Below are 14221 nucleotides of genomic sequence, written 5' to 3' on the forward strand. Positions count from 1 at the left end.
GTTCCTTAAAAAACTGAAAACATGAGTATCATATGGCCCAGCAATCCCATTCCTGGACATATATCAGAAGAAAAGCATAATTTGAAAAGATACAGGCATTTAATGTTCTTTGCAGCACTATTTAAAATAGCAAGACATGGAAGCAACCTAAAAGTCTATCGACAGATGAATGGATATAGGTGTGGTGCATAGGTGCATGCTCAATTGCTTCAGTCGTGTCTAACTCTCTGAGACCCTGTGGATTGTAGCCTGCCAGCCTCCTCTCTCCATGGGGATTCTCCAGGCAAGAATACTGGAGTGGGTTGCCATGCCTTCCTCCGGGGAATCTTCCCAATCCAGGGATCGAACCCGTGTCTCTTACATCTCCTGCATTGGCAGCCGGGTTCTTTACCGCTAGTACCACTTACAGATGCGGTACACAGACACAGACACAGACACAGACACACATACACACACACACACACACACACACGCACACACACACACACACAGGAATATTACTGAGCCATGAACAAGAATGAAATAATGCCATTTTTAGCAACATTCATGGACCTACAGTTTATCATATGAAGTAAGTCAGATGATGAAAGACAAATGTCATGATATCACTTATACATGGAATCTAAAAAGTGATACAAAGGAGCATATTTACAAAGGAAATAGATATCACAGACATACAAAACAAACTTATGAGTACTAAAGGGAAAGAGGAGGGGAGAAATAAATTAGGAGTTTGGGATTAAAATATACATACTACTATATACAAAACAGATAACCCACAAAAGCTTATAGCACAGGGAAATATATTGACCCTCTTGTAATGACCTATAATGGAAAATAATCTGAAAGTTTGTGACCCCATGGACTGCAGCCTCCCAGACTCTTCCCTCCATGGGATTTTCCAGGCAAGAGTACTGGAATGGGTTGCCATTTCCTTCTCCAGGGGATCTTCCCAACTCAGGGATTGAATCCGGGTCTCCCTCATTGCAGGTGGATGCTTTACCCTCTAAGCCACCAGGGAAGCCCTGTAAATATATATGTATAACTGAATTGCTTTGCTGTATATCTGAAACTAAGACAACATTGAAAATAGACTATATTTCAATAAAAATTTAAAAATAACAATAATTGAGTGAAAACATTTTTTACAACGGATAAGCGAACACTTTTCTTAGCAGTCAAATGTAAAATTATTCACTAAATGCGAGTTATCCAGACTGCACTTACGTTGAACTGAAAAGGTCTTAGACTCGAAAATCAGATGCTGTATGAAAGTGAAGGTGTTAGTTGCTCAGTCTTTACTCATAATAAACTTGTCTTAAGCCTGGGGTTAGGATTAGATTGTATAATTTGTTGCTGTTGTGCTCAGTTGTGTCCGACTCTTTGTGTCTCCATGGACTGTAGCCCATCAGGCTCCTCTGCAAGAATACTGGAGTGGATTGCCATTCCCTTCTTCAGAGGATTTCCCCAATCCAGGCCTCAAACCCGGATCTCCTGCATTGCAGGCAGATTCTTCACCGTCTGAGCCACCAAACATGAATGAAAGAAGTCAATACTGGATCATGAAATAAACAATATGGACATCAGCATATTCCCTCACAGCCTGGCATTGTTCTCTGGACATGTGAAAATGTGTGTGCACGTGAGCAATTTACACAGACACAAGTTTTATATTTATAGGCCTTGTATAATCTTATGCCTAAGGAGTTTAGGAAAATAATTAACACTCAGTATCCACTAACTAAGAAAAGGCAATTATTTTAACTTAGTTTTAAAATTATGACCAAATACATAAATAATAAAAAGTTGCCATTTTAAGGTGAGGGATTCAGTGGTATTAACTACCATCACAATGTGTACATCCATCGTTACTATTATTTTCCAAAATCTTTCATCACTACAAACAGACCCCTTGTACCCATTAAGCATGAACCCTCATTTCCAACTCCCCCACCCCGCCCTGGTTCCTGTAACCTCTGATCAATTCTCAGTCTCTATGAATTTGCCTATTTCAGATATTTCATATAGTGGAATCACACAATGTTTGTCCTTTAGTGTCTGGCTTCTTTCATTTGGCATCATGTTTTCAAGGTTTATCCATGTTGTAGGAGGTACCAGAACTCCCTTCCTTTTTCTGGCTGAATAATATTCCACTGTGTGGTGGATAGACCACATTCATCCACTGATGTACACTTGGGAAGCACCCATATTTTGGCTATTATATTGCTGCTATGAACATTCACATTTCTGTTTGACCCCCAGTTTTTTAGTCTTTTTTGGTATGTACTAGGAGTAAAATTTTGAGGCACTGATAAACTGTTTTTTACAGGGGGCTACACCATTTTGCATTTTAACCAGCAATGTACATTTTCACCAGCAATTTCTATGACTTGCTATGCTCCATTAAAAAATATAATAGACATCCTGATTGGTGTGAAGTAGTATCTCATTGTGGTTTTGACTTTCATTCCTCTAAGGACTAGTGATATTGAGCATCTTTTCATGTACTTATTGGCCATTTATATATCTTCCTTGAAGAAATGTCTATTCATTCATCTGCTGATGGACATCTAGGTTGCTTCCATGTCCTGGCTATTATAAACAGTGCTGCGATGAACATTGGGGTACATGTGTCTCTTTCCCTTCTGGTTTCCTCAGTGTGTATGCCCAGCAGTGGGATTGCTGGGTCATAAGGCAGTTCTATTTCCAGTTTTTTAAGGACTCTCCACACTGTTCTCCATAGTGGCTGTACTAGTTTGCATTCCCACCAACAGTGCAAGAGGGTTCCCTTTTCTCCACACCCTCTCCAGCATTTATTGCTTGTAGACTTTTGGATTGCAGCCATTCTGACTGGTGTGAAATGGTACCTCATAGTGGTTTTGATTTGCATTTCTCTGATAAGAAAGCTGTGGTACATATACACAATGGAGTATTACTCAGCCATTAAAAAGAATACATTTGAATCAGTTCTAATGAGGTGGATGAAACTGGAGCCTATTATACAGAGTGAAGTAAGCCAGAAAGAAAAACACCAATACGGTATACTAACGCATATATGTGGAATTTAGAAAGATGGTAACAATAACCCTGTGTATGAGACAGCAAAAGAGACACTGATGTATAGAACAGTCTTATGGACTCTGTGAGAGAGGGAGAGGGTGGGAAGATTTGGGAGAATGGCATTGAAACATGTAAAATATCATGTATGAAACGAGTTGCCAGTCCAGGTTCGATGCATGATACTGGATGCTTGGGGCTGGTGCACTGGGACGACCCAGAGGGATGGAATGGGGAGGGAGGAGGGAGGAGGGTTCAGGATGGGGAACACATGTATACCTGTGGCGGATTCATTTTGATATTTGGCAAAACTAATACAATTATGTAAAGTTTAAAAAATAAAATAAAATTAAAAAAATATATATATATAAAAAGAAATGTCTATTCAAGTCCTTTGTCTATTTTTAAATTAATTTCTTTGTCTTTTGTTATTCAGTTGTAGGAGGTCTTTATAGACTCTGGATATTGAATTCTTATCATATATATGATTTGCAGGTGTTTTCTCCTACTCTCTAGACTGTCTTTTCACTGTTTTCATGATGTCCTTTGATTCTGAAAAGATTTTAATTTTTGATGAAGTCCAATTCATCTATATTTATGTTGTTGCTTGTATTTTTGTTGTTATGTCTTAGTGCCAAATCCAAAATCAAGAAGATTTGCCATTATGTTTTCTTCTAGGAATTTATAGTTTTAGCTCTTATATTTAAGTGTTTGATCCGTTTTGAGGTACATTTTTACACAGGGTGAGGTAAAGGTCTGATTTCTTTCTTTTGTACATGGAAATCCAGTTATTCCTGTACAATTCATTGAAGAGATGATTTTTTTTTTTCCTATTGAGTGGTACTTGTATCAAAATCAATTGGCCACAGCTGTATGGTTTATTTCTGGATTCTCAGTTCTATTTCATTGGAATATCTGTCTATCCTTAGGCCAATACCACCTGATTTTGATCAGTGTAGCTTTGCACTTGATTTGAAATTGGGAACCATGGAGTCCACTAACTTTGCTCTTTTTCAGGAATGTTTTGGCTATTTAGACATCTTCCAATCCCAAATGAATTTGAAGATTGGCTTTTCTATTTTGCAAGAAAAGCCATTGGACTTTTGATTGGGACTGTGTGGAAGGTGTGTTTCACTTTGGTAGTATTGACATCTGAACAGTATTAAGTCTTCCTATCCGGGAAAAGGTGATGGCTTTCTGTTTATGGGAGTCTTCTCTAATCTCTTTCATCAATGTTTTACAGTTGTTAATGTGGATGTCTTTCACTTATTTTGTTAGATTTATTTCCAGATATTTTATTCTTTTGGGTGCTATTATAAATGGAATTGTTTTCTTAATTTCCTTTTCAGTTTGTTCATTAGAAAAGCAATGTTTATAAATAATTTTACCTCTACTTAGGAGTGTTGAGGAAATATGCCTTTCATCAGGACAAGGTAATTGCTTTATACATATTCAGTTTTACAAAGACAATATTAAATTAGAAAAAAGATAACCTATGAAATTAAGATTAGTGTGGCATGAGAATCACGCTGTTAAGTCACCTAGTCTAAGCTGGAGTTGCTTCGCTGGCGCTTGTGTGAAGCGGCCGTGAGTTTCTTTGCGCGCCTGCGGTGATGGGCCTGCTCTCCTCCTCAGAGAGCACGTGAGGCTGTGCTTAGAAAGTGACACTGCCATGAACTTGCTTCCCTGTAGTTTTCGCCCTTTGGTTCCAGTTCCGTCAACCTAAGGACGGGCACAGACAAATCTAACTCCTCTGTGACACGGCTAACTTTAATGTAGTTGAGGGCAGTTGTCACGTCTCGATGGAGTCTTCTCTTTCTGGGAAATAGAGTAGTTCCTAAAACCATTCATCATGTGTTTCCAATTCGTTGTTCACTCTGGTTGCTTCTCTCTGACTGTGCTCCAGTCTGTGTTTATATCGACCCAAAAGCGTTGTGCCCCAGACAGTGCTGTGTTCTGGCCAGGGCCACAGGCCAGGTGATCCGCCTCCTTATTCTGGATGTTAGGATCTGATAGTTAACACTGGATATCAAAGTACTAGACTTAACATATTAGTTTTCAGTTATATTGACATATGCTTATACTTTCACTTGTGGGAATACAGATGGCAATAAAAAACGTCTTTGTCAATTGTCACATTTCAAGTGAAATAATAAGAAATCTGGACATGATTTTGTACAATCCAATTTTAGCACCTCTACATTTAGACTGTCAAAGACGTATATAAATAGAGGGTATATACATTTGACATATTTTGCATATGTTAAAGATTCTGTTACAGAAGACATATGCTATTTTATTTTTTAGTGGACAGATAATTCTAAAGTTGTGGTGTTTTCTCCTTATTTATTATAAGAGAGAGAGAGTAGCCTTTTGTAGCAATTTGTACTCATGGCATGAATTGTTCCTGAATAAGTAGGTTCATTTACAAGGATATTATCTCCAGGATTAACGATCATTTCAAACATCTAACAAAAGAAGCACAGGTTAGCTTGTATGATTTCCAGCCATAGAAACCCCCACAACACTTTTTTTTCTTTTTTCTTTTTTTTTTTAAATTTTGAGCTCACTAGTGCTCTAGAGTAGGCATTGGCAGGTTTTCTGTAAATGCTACATGGGGTGTGTTCTGTGGCCCTGGTGTCTGTGTTGCCACTGCTCGTCTCTGTCTCTGTGGTGAGAACGCAGCCATAGGCCACGTGTAAGCCGATGGTGTGGCTGAGTTCCAGTAAAGCTCTACTCACAGGATCAGACAAAGGCTGGTTTCGCTCTCAAGCCATAGTTTGCCAACCTGTGTTGAAAAACAAAACATAACTGATTTGGCTCCTACAATTCATTTCTTCCTTATTTGTAAACATTTTGAATATTTGCTAGAAACCACATCTGTGTAAACAATGGAGATAAAGTGATGAGAACAATGGTATAGTTTTTACCCTTATGGAAGTGCTAGGCCACCATGATGACTAAATTTGCAGAAGTCCCAGAAACATGGGCTTCCCAGGTGGCACTAGTGGTAAAGAACCCACCCGCCAATGCAGGAGACGCAGGAGATGCTGGTTTGATACCTGTGTGGAGAAGATCCCCTGGTGGAGGGCATGGCAACCCATGCCCAAGAATACTCCCGTATTCTTGCCTGGAGAATCCCATGGACAGAGGAGCCTGGCAGGCTACGTCCTTGGGTTGGCAAAGAGTTGGACACAATTGAAGCAACTTAGCACCCATAGAACCGTCCTTTCCTACGCTGGGATGTTTCATAGTCCCCAGGCCAAGCGTCTCCTCTGTATCATTTTAACAACCCAGAGCTCTTGATAAACAGCAGGGCCGTTATGCATTGAGATAGAAGATCTGATTTTAGTTTCCTGATATGGTCTCAGATGTTCCATTTACCATTCCTCATGAGCTTTTGGCATTTTAAGACAAAAACAGTGTCCTTCTCTCAAGAGTTTCTGAGTCAGGATTTACAGGACCTCCTTTGTAAGCCATATCTGACTCTTTTGTGACTCCGTGGACTGTAGCCCACCAGGCTCATCTGCCCATGGGATTTTCTAGGCAAGGTTGCCATTTCCTCCTCCAGGGGATCTTCCTGACCCAAGGATCAAACCTGAATCTGTTTAACTGGCAGGCAGGTTCTTGACCACTGAGCCACCTGGGAAGCACACAGGACCTTTAGGGCCAAACAAGTCACTAGGGTGGCTTGTGTATTATCCAGGAATCAGATGAAAAACCTCACCACAAACATTTCCCATGTTGATGAGCGACATGAGAAAGTCCAATATCCTAAATGAGGAGGGAGGACTGTTTATTATCTGAGACACAGGCATCTAAAATAATATCTATCCTGGAGAACAAAGTGGAAGAAAGATTGAACCGGATTCCCAGGAGATCTTGGTAACAGCATGGCGACAAGCCAGTGAGTTACTGGTACATTTGGCCATCTATGCTGCTTTTCTTCTTTGATATGACCAGTGTTGAGACAGACAAAGAAGAAACTTTCTTGTGCATCTTTCTGGGGAGAAAAAAAAGGCTTGCAGTATACCTTCCTAAGAAAAGAATTTCACTGAAAAGAACTTTTTCTCCTACTATTCTGGGGCATGGCAAATGTTTGTATTCAAAAAGAGACACAAACAGCAACTAATTCTTTTATTTTTTTCTCATTAAGTCCAAAAACAGGGGAAAAATGTAAAGTCTTATTACTTTAATATATTATTCTGTAATAATAATTTAATTAAAATTCATTGAAACTGACCAGATTATGTCTTTCACATTTACATAAAAAAGGAGCAAGAAAGCTACTCTTGTTTGATATAAACAAGAGTCAGACTTTAATCTAGAGGTAAAGACTGAATTAGAGTCTTATCCAGGACTAATTATTCAAGAAAAAGAAAAGAAAAAGATACATGAAACTGAGAACTATATACGCAGTCTCTTTATCAGGGGAACCCCCAGTGGTGGTTACCTTGGTGGACTTCCTGGAATCCAGGAGAGAGGCAGAGAGAGAGACAGACAAACAGAGAGAGAGAGAGAGAGGATGCTAACGCAGAGGAGAGGTCAGCCACAGACCAGACGTACCCTTAGATCTGGAGAAGCACAGCCAAGAGGGAGACGGGGCACAAGAGGCAGCTGGTACAGATGATGGCAGCAGCAGACACACAAAGGGACGAGGCCTCAGCTCAGGAGGATGAGGACGCACCCTCGAGGAATTAAACAGTCATACAGACATAACCACGGCCTAACTCAACGTGGCCTGAATCTCTGAGCCACATGAAACTGATCCGTGCTCACTAAGCTGCAGGGAATCTTGTCCGAAGGACTCAGAGCTCTGGGCTCTCTGTTTAAGAGAAATCAGGTTGGTGCATGTCTTCAAGTTCTACTTATGATTCTAGTGAAGACCTGGTGTCCCACAAAACATGCTGCTCTGTGGTTAAGGGAGAGGTGGCTGTATGGGTGCACATGTTAGATTCTTGCCATGGGTGCCCTTCCCCTCCAGTCTTACCTTACAGAGACCTTCTTGGCTGCCATATGTGACACATATGTCCATCTGTCCTTGGCTGGGTGCATAATGGATGGTGGGCGGATTATGCAATTTTACTTGTAACTGTTTTAGCCAGGATAACAGTTCTGGGTGTCTAAAGCAAAAAATGCATTTTGAAATTGACAGTAGTGAAAATCATAATAGTAGTAGACAGCAACCATATGGTAGCTTCATGGTGGTGGTGGTTTTCTTGCTAAGTTGTGTCTGACTCTTGTGACTCCATGGACTGTAGCCTGTCAGGCTCCTCTGTCCATGGGATTTCACAGGTGAGAATACTGGAGTGCGTTGCCATTTCCTTCTTCAGGTGGCTTCATACCAGGGACTTTATACATTCAGTTTAAAAATCCTTGAATGCTTTTTGCTGATATTAATATCTTACTTAAAATATAAGGCAACACAGTTAAAGATTAAGAAAATCCACATAAAGTTCATCAGCTGGTGGTTTAATGAGCTGAGACTTGAATCTACTGCTTTCTTATTCCAAAGCCTGTACTTTTTCTTTTACATCAGAGAATTCACTGTGTATATGATTTTTTGTTTTTCTTAGGGAGATTTTTGTAGGATACCTAGAAGTTTGGGTTCAGTAAGTTGTTTGCATCACAGAAAGAAAAGCCTAGGTGTTCATTATGTACAATACTATTGTTATGCCCCAATGTGTATTAATCCTTCAATCACAGAGGAAATAGACTCTGATAAAGTATAATTAATAGACATTCTGTAAGTTACCCTTCATCACTGGAAGAAGACCAGCTAAAGAAAGCCGTATAATATTTGTTCTGTTTCCTTTATGAAATTAAACACATCTGAATTGTGGGCAGTGTGTTTCCATAGCTGCCTGTTAGAATAGGAATATAATTAGTGAAAAATTCCCGAAGCCCTCAAGTGTTTTCTGGGTCATCTTTTTCCTCCTCTCTTCTCCCCTGCTTCTTCTCCTAGTTTATCTTCTTTCTGTCTTTCTTTCTTTCCAGTCTCAGCTCAAATGGCACCTACTTTTGAAAACTTCTCCTTCTCCAGGTGACTACTTTTAAGGTTGAAAAGCAGGCACTGAGGAGTGTTAAGCAGTCAGTATCATTCCCGCTGTTAATTTCTCTTGAACAACTCTTCCCCAAACCTTCCTAACTGTTGAATATCCAGTTAAAAAAGACACAGTCATTTATCAGCTGGCTGCAGAACACTGCTCATGAAAATGAACCAACTAAGTTAAATTATCTACTGATCAGATTGAGGGCAGGAAGAGAAGGTGGTGACAGAGGATGAGATGGCTGGAGAGCATCACTGACTCAGTAGACATGAGTTTGAGCGAACTCTGGGAGGTAGTGAAGGAGAGGGAAGCCTGGCGTGCTGCAGGCCATGGGGTCGTAAAGAGTCGGCATGTCTTAGTGGCTGAACTACTGATCAGTACCCAGCACTCTGAGAATACTGCAGTGCTCTCTTCATCATCTGTTCATTAAATTGGATGGGTTTTCCATTTTCTATGGTGATGACCACAGTCTTGAAAGGGAACGTGCTGGGGTTTGGTGCCCCAGTTGACAAGCAGAGGACAGATTTTGATGCCTTGGCCACTTTCTCACCTTCAACAAAGGGAAGAGAGTAAGAAACATGTGTTTTGTAAACCGAGACGGTCAGTATGTTGCATTAAAGGCAATAAAACTTTACAGTGTAACGATGTCTAGTGATAGAATGCTAGTCTGAAAGAAACATAGAAGATGACTTTGTATGGACTGACCTCACTAGTGGAGGAACTGAGGAATCAACACGTGCCACTGAGAAGGCGGACTGATCACCCAGACAAAGCAGACGCCACAGTGACAGAAAACCCTCCTCCACTCGGCCCCTCCCTGCCTGCCAGGCTCCCCGCACCCTCTCTGTCCTGTGTACCCGCCCTCCCCGCTCTGCATGCGCCTGCAGGCTGTGCTGAACCCTGACTCCTGTGCCAGAAGAGCCCCCTGGACTCTAACCATGACCGTGATCTGGCCTCTCTCTGTTGCTGATTTACTTCCCTCGTGCCAGTTCCAACTGAGTTCTCTGAGAGTAAGGGCAGTGCTTGTCCCAAATCTTCTCAGATCCGGGTTCAGACCCTCCTGGAGCAGCTCTGCGGGGACCCCTCCCTCCTAATGGAGAGCTGCACCCCAACTCAGCAATGACTCGAAGGGCAAAAGACTTTCTGGCTGCACTCCTAGCCGTGATGAGCTGTGTGTAATTCATTATCGATTCCAAGCACCAAGCCCCTCTTTTGGTAGTTGAAGACTAGGAAAGCTAAGGATCCACCTCAATCATTCCTCCTAAATCTTGCCCTGAAAAGGTCACCCCTTCTGTCCCCTGAGTCTGAGTCTGGTGCTTGGAGCAGGAGAGACCGGAGAAGCCCTGGCTACAAGTATTGCTCGAACTTGGTTAGGAACTGGCTGTGGCGGATGGCAGGACTGGCAAAGTCCACTGGCAGTGGCAATATACGTACCCCTTCCTGCCCCATGGCCTTTGGTACCTCCCCTCGTCATGCCCATCCTCTGGCCACCGCCCCCGGCCTTGCCTCCATCCTGGTCTAGGTCCTGACTGCTCTTCCAGCCTGGTCATTGGTCTTGGCACAGGCAGTGTGGGAATCTGGGCCTCCAGCATTACAGCCCTAACCAGGGTTAAAAATCCAGTCAGATTCCTGACTCTGCAGCTGGAGCTGCAGAAGAACGTGGCAGATTGACTGGGGTGCCACCTGGATCCAGGCGAGAGGCTGGTGGAGGGCTCTTAGTCTGCCCTGCTCAGGTCCTGGAGGAAGGCCACCTGCCTGGCTTGGCACTGTGACCAAATCAGATGCAAAGTTCTCCTTTCAGCAGTGCAGACTGTAGACCCTCTCCTGGCAGGTCACCAAAGTGAACCAACGATTTCCAGAGCCTCTGTCTCCAAGACCTGAGAGTTTTACAGTTTTAAAACCACATTTTAAACTCGCTGTTTCTGCCGAGTGCATGTCTTTCCCTGGTTGCCGGCCGTGGGTGCTTGTCTCTAGGTGCCCTAGTCTTCTTGATGTGGGGGGTGCTTCTCTTGTAGCAGGGCACAGGCACCCCGGCCCCTGGGCTAGGCAGCTGTGGCCTGGTGGGCTTAGCTTCCCAGGGCAGGTGGGATCTTAGTTCCCTCATCTAACCCAAGCTCACCCAAGCGGCCTTCACTGGAAGGCCTAGGACCCAGGGAAGTCGCAACCAGAGTATTGTAGAGTGAGGATTCAGTGTTGACACAAACTTTGCAGGAACCACTCTGAGGGTCTCCTCAGATTTTACTATCTCCTCTTCCCTTGGGTCCTCTGACTATCCATTATAGATTTAGGTTGGAAGTGTAGATCCAAAAAGATTCAGGACTTTGGGGCTAGCACCTTGTCCCCCTTTTCTTATAGAATAATCCTCCTCCCCACACCCTCCACCAGTTTTCTCTGTGATTTCTTTTTTCTGAATCATCAAAATGGAATGCACAGGCTTCCATGGGAGCCCTTAATGAGAGATTTGTAAACCGTCCCTTTCTTTTTAAATTCTTAAATGGGTATTAAGTCATTTCTTTTTAACCAAATTCCTAACTGGATTCATTCATTTGGTAAACACTTGAGTTCTTCCTGAATGAGTGAGTATTAACCCTCTGCCAAAGGGCTTTCTTAGACATAATAGTTTGATCTTGGAGTCCCTTCTGCCCTTATCTAGGTCCTGGCAACAGCAGGATGAGATAGTCCAGGAAAATCTTTATGCCCCGAGCTTGCGTGCTCAGTCATGTTTGACTCTAGTGACCCTATTGACTGTAACCTGCCAGGCTCCTCTGTCCGTGGGATTTTCCAGGCAAGAATACTGGAGTGGGTTGCCATTTCCTTCTCCAGGAAATGGCAGATCTTCCTGACCCAGAGATCGAACCTGCATCTCCTGAATCTACTGCCTTGCAGGCAGGTTCTTTACTTGCTAAGCCCCTGGGAAAGCCCCTTAGCTTAGGAACACAAGGGAATATATTAGTAAAGTGGCCTAAAAGGCAATGATGGCATTCTGGATTCAGAGACCTCAACTGGTTTAAATCCCACATAATGAAGTTATTTAATCTTGCTGTGCATCAGTTTGCTCCCACTGTGAGCAGGATTAAATCAGAAAATCTCTGAGGCTTATCAGCACAGTGGCCTGATCTTATAAAAGTACTCAGTGACTCTTAGCTGTTATGACTACTAACACTGTCCTTGGAGAAGGAAATGGCAACCCACTCTAGTATTCTTACCTGGAGAATCCCAGGGACAGAGGAGCCTGGTGGGCTGCCATCTATGGGGTCACACAGAGTCGGACACGACTGAAGCGACTTAGCAGCAGCAGCAGCAACAACAATGCTCTAAGCAAACCTAAGAACTCAGCCTGCTGATGGTATTGGCTAGAGAAACTATATGGCAACTTTTAAGGAAAATTACTTTACTAGCGTGTGAGATGAGTGCAATTGTGCCGTAGTTTGAGCATTCCTTGGCATTGCCTTTCTTTGGAATTGGAATGAAAACTGACCTTTTCCAGTCCTGTGGCCACTGCTGAGTTTTCCAAATTTGCTGGCATATTGAGTGGAGCACTTTCACAGCATCATCTTTCAGGATTTGAAATAGCTCAACTGGAATCCCATCACCTCCACTAGCTTTGTTCATAGTGATGCTTTCTAAGGCCCACTTGACTTCACATTCCAGGATGTCTGGCTCTAGGTGAGTGATCACACCATTGTGATTATCTGGGTCATGAAGATCTTTTTTGTACAGTTCTTCTGTGTATTCTTGCCACCTCTTCTTAATATCTTCTGCTTCTGTTAGGTCCATACCATTTCTGTCCTTTATCGAGCTTATCTTTGCATGAAATGTTCCCTTGGTATCTCTAATTTTCTTGAAGAGATCTCTAGTCTTTCCCATTGGGTTGTTTTCCTCTGTTTCTTTGCATTGGTCACTGAGGAAGGCTTTCTTATCTCTTCTTGCTATTCTTTGGAACTCTGAATTCAGATGCTTATATCCTTGCTTTTCTCCTTTGCTTTTTGCTTCTCTTCTTTTCACAGCTATTTGTAAGGCCTCCCCAGACAGCCATTTTGCTTTTTTGCATTTCTTTTCCATGGGGATGTTCTTGATCCCTGTCTCCTGTACAATGTCACGAACTTCAGTCCATAGTTCATCAGGCACTCTATCTATCAGATCTAGGCCCTTAAATCTATTTCTCACTTCCACTGTATAATCATAAGGGATTTGATTTAGGTCATACCTGAATGGTCTAGTGGTTTCCCCTACTTTCTTGCACTCATTTCACACGCTAGTAAAGTAATGCTCAAAATTCTCCAAGCCAGGCTTCAGCAATACATGAACCATGAACTTCTAGATGTTCAAGCTGGTTTTAGAAAAGGCAGAGGAACCAGAGATCAAATTGCCAACATGCGCTGGATCATGGAAAAAGCAAGAGAGTTCCAGAAAAACATCTATTTCTGCTTTATTGACTATGCCAAAGCCTTTGACTGTGTGGATCACAATAAACTGTGGAAAATTCTGGAAGAGATGGGAATACCAGACCACCTGACCTGCCTCTTGAGAAATTTGTATGCAGGTCAGGAAGCAACAGTTAGAACTGGACATGGAACAACAGACTGGTTCCAAATAGCAAAAGGAGTACGTCAAGGCCGTATATTGTCACCCTGCTTATTTAACTTCTATGCAGCATACATCATGAGAAACGCTGGGCTGGAAGAAGCGAAAGCTGGAATCAAGATTGCCAGAAGAAATATCAATAACCTCAGATATGCAGATGACACTACCCTTATGGAAGAAAGTAAAGAGGAACTAAAAAGCCTCTTGATGAAAGTGAAAGAGGAGAGTGAAAAAGTTGGCTTAAAGCTCAATATTCAGAAAATGAAGATCATGGTATCTGGTCCCATCACTTCATGGGAAATAGATGGGGAAACAGTGGAAACAGTGTCAGACTTTATTTTTTTGGGCTCCCAAATCACTGTAGATGGTGACTGCAGCCATGAAATTAAAAGATGCTTACTCCTTGGAAGAAAAGTTATGACCAACCTAGATAGCATATACAAAAGCAGAGATATCACTTTGCCAACTAAGGTCCGTCTAGTAAAGGCTATAATTTTTCCAGTGGTCATGTATGGATGTGAGAGTTGGAC

At 42.2% G+C, this 14221-nt stretch overlaps 1 protein-coding gene across 4 annotated transcripts in view; it reads left to right on the forward strand.

The window, feature by feature from the left end:
* LOC123332738 overlaps positions 1-14221 on the forward strand; it is a 136217-nt gene that overhangs the window by 29374 nt on the left and 92622 nt on the right. For 2 of the 4 annotated variants that reach the window (XM_045164985.1, XM_045164989.1), the window contains exon 4: positions 1405-2428. The exons of the other annotated variants lie outside the window; for them this stretch is intronic. In XM_045164985.1, the coding sequence (XP_045020920.1) occupies positions 1405-1525 (121 nt within the window). In that variant the 3' untranslated portion in view covers positions 1526-2428. Of the gene's footprint in view, positions 1-1404; positions 2429-14221 lie in introns of those variants that run through there. 4 annotated transcript variants of the gene reach the window in all.

This window comes from Bubalus bubalis, chromosome 3, assembly GCF_019923935.1.
Source record: "Bubalus bubalis isolate 160015118507 breed Murrah chromosome 3, NDDB_SH_1, whole genome shotgun sequence".
Classification (NCBI taxonomy): Eukaryota; Metazoa; Chordata; class Mammalia; order Artiodactyla; family Bovidae; genus Bubalus; species Bubalus bubalis.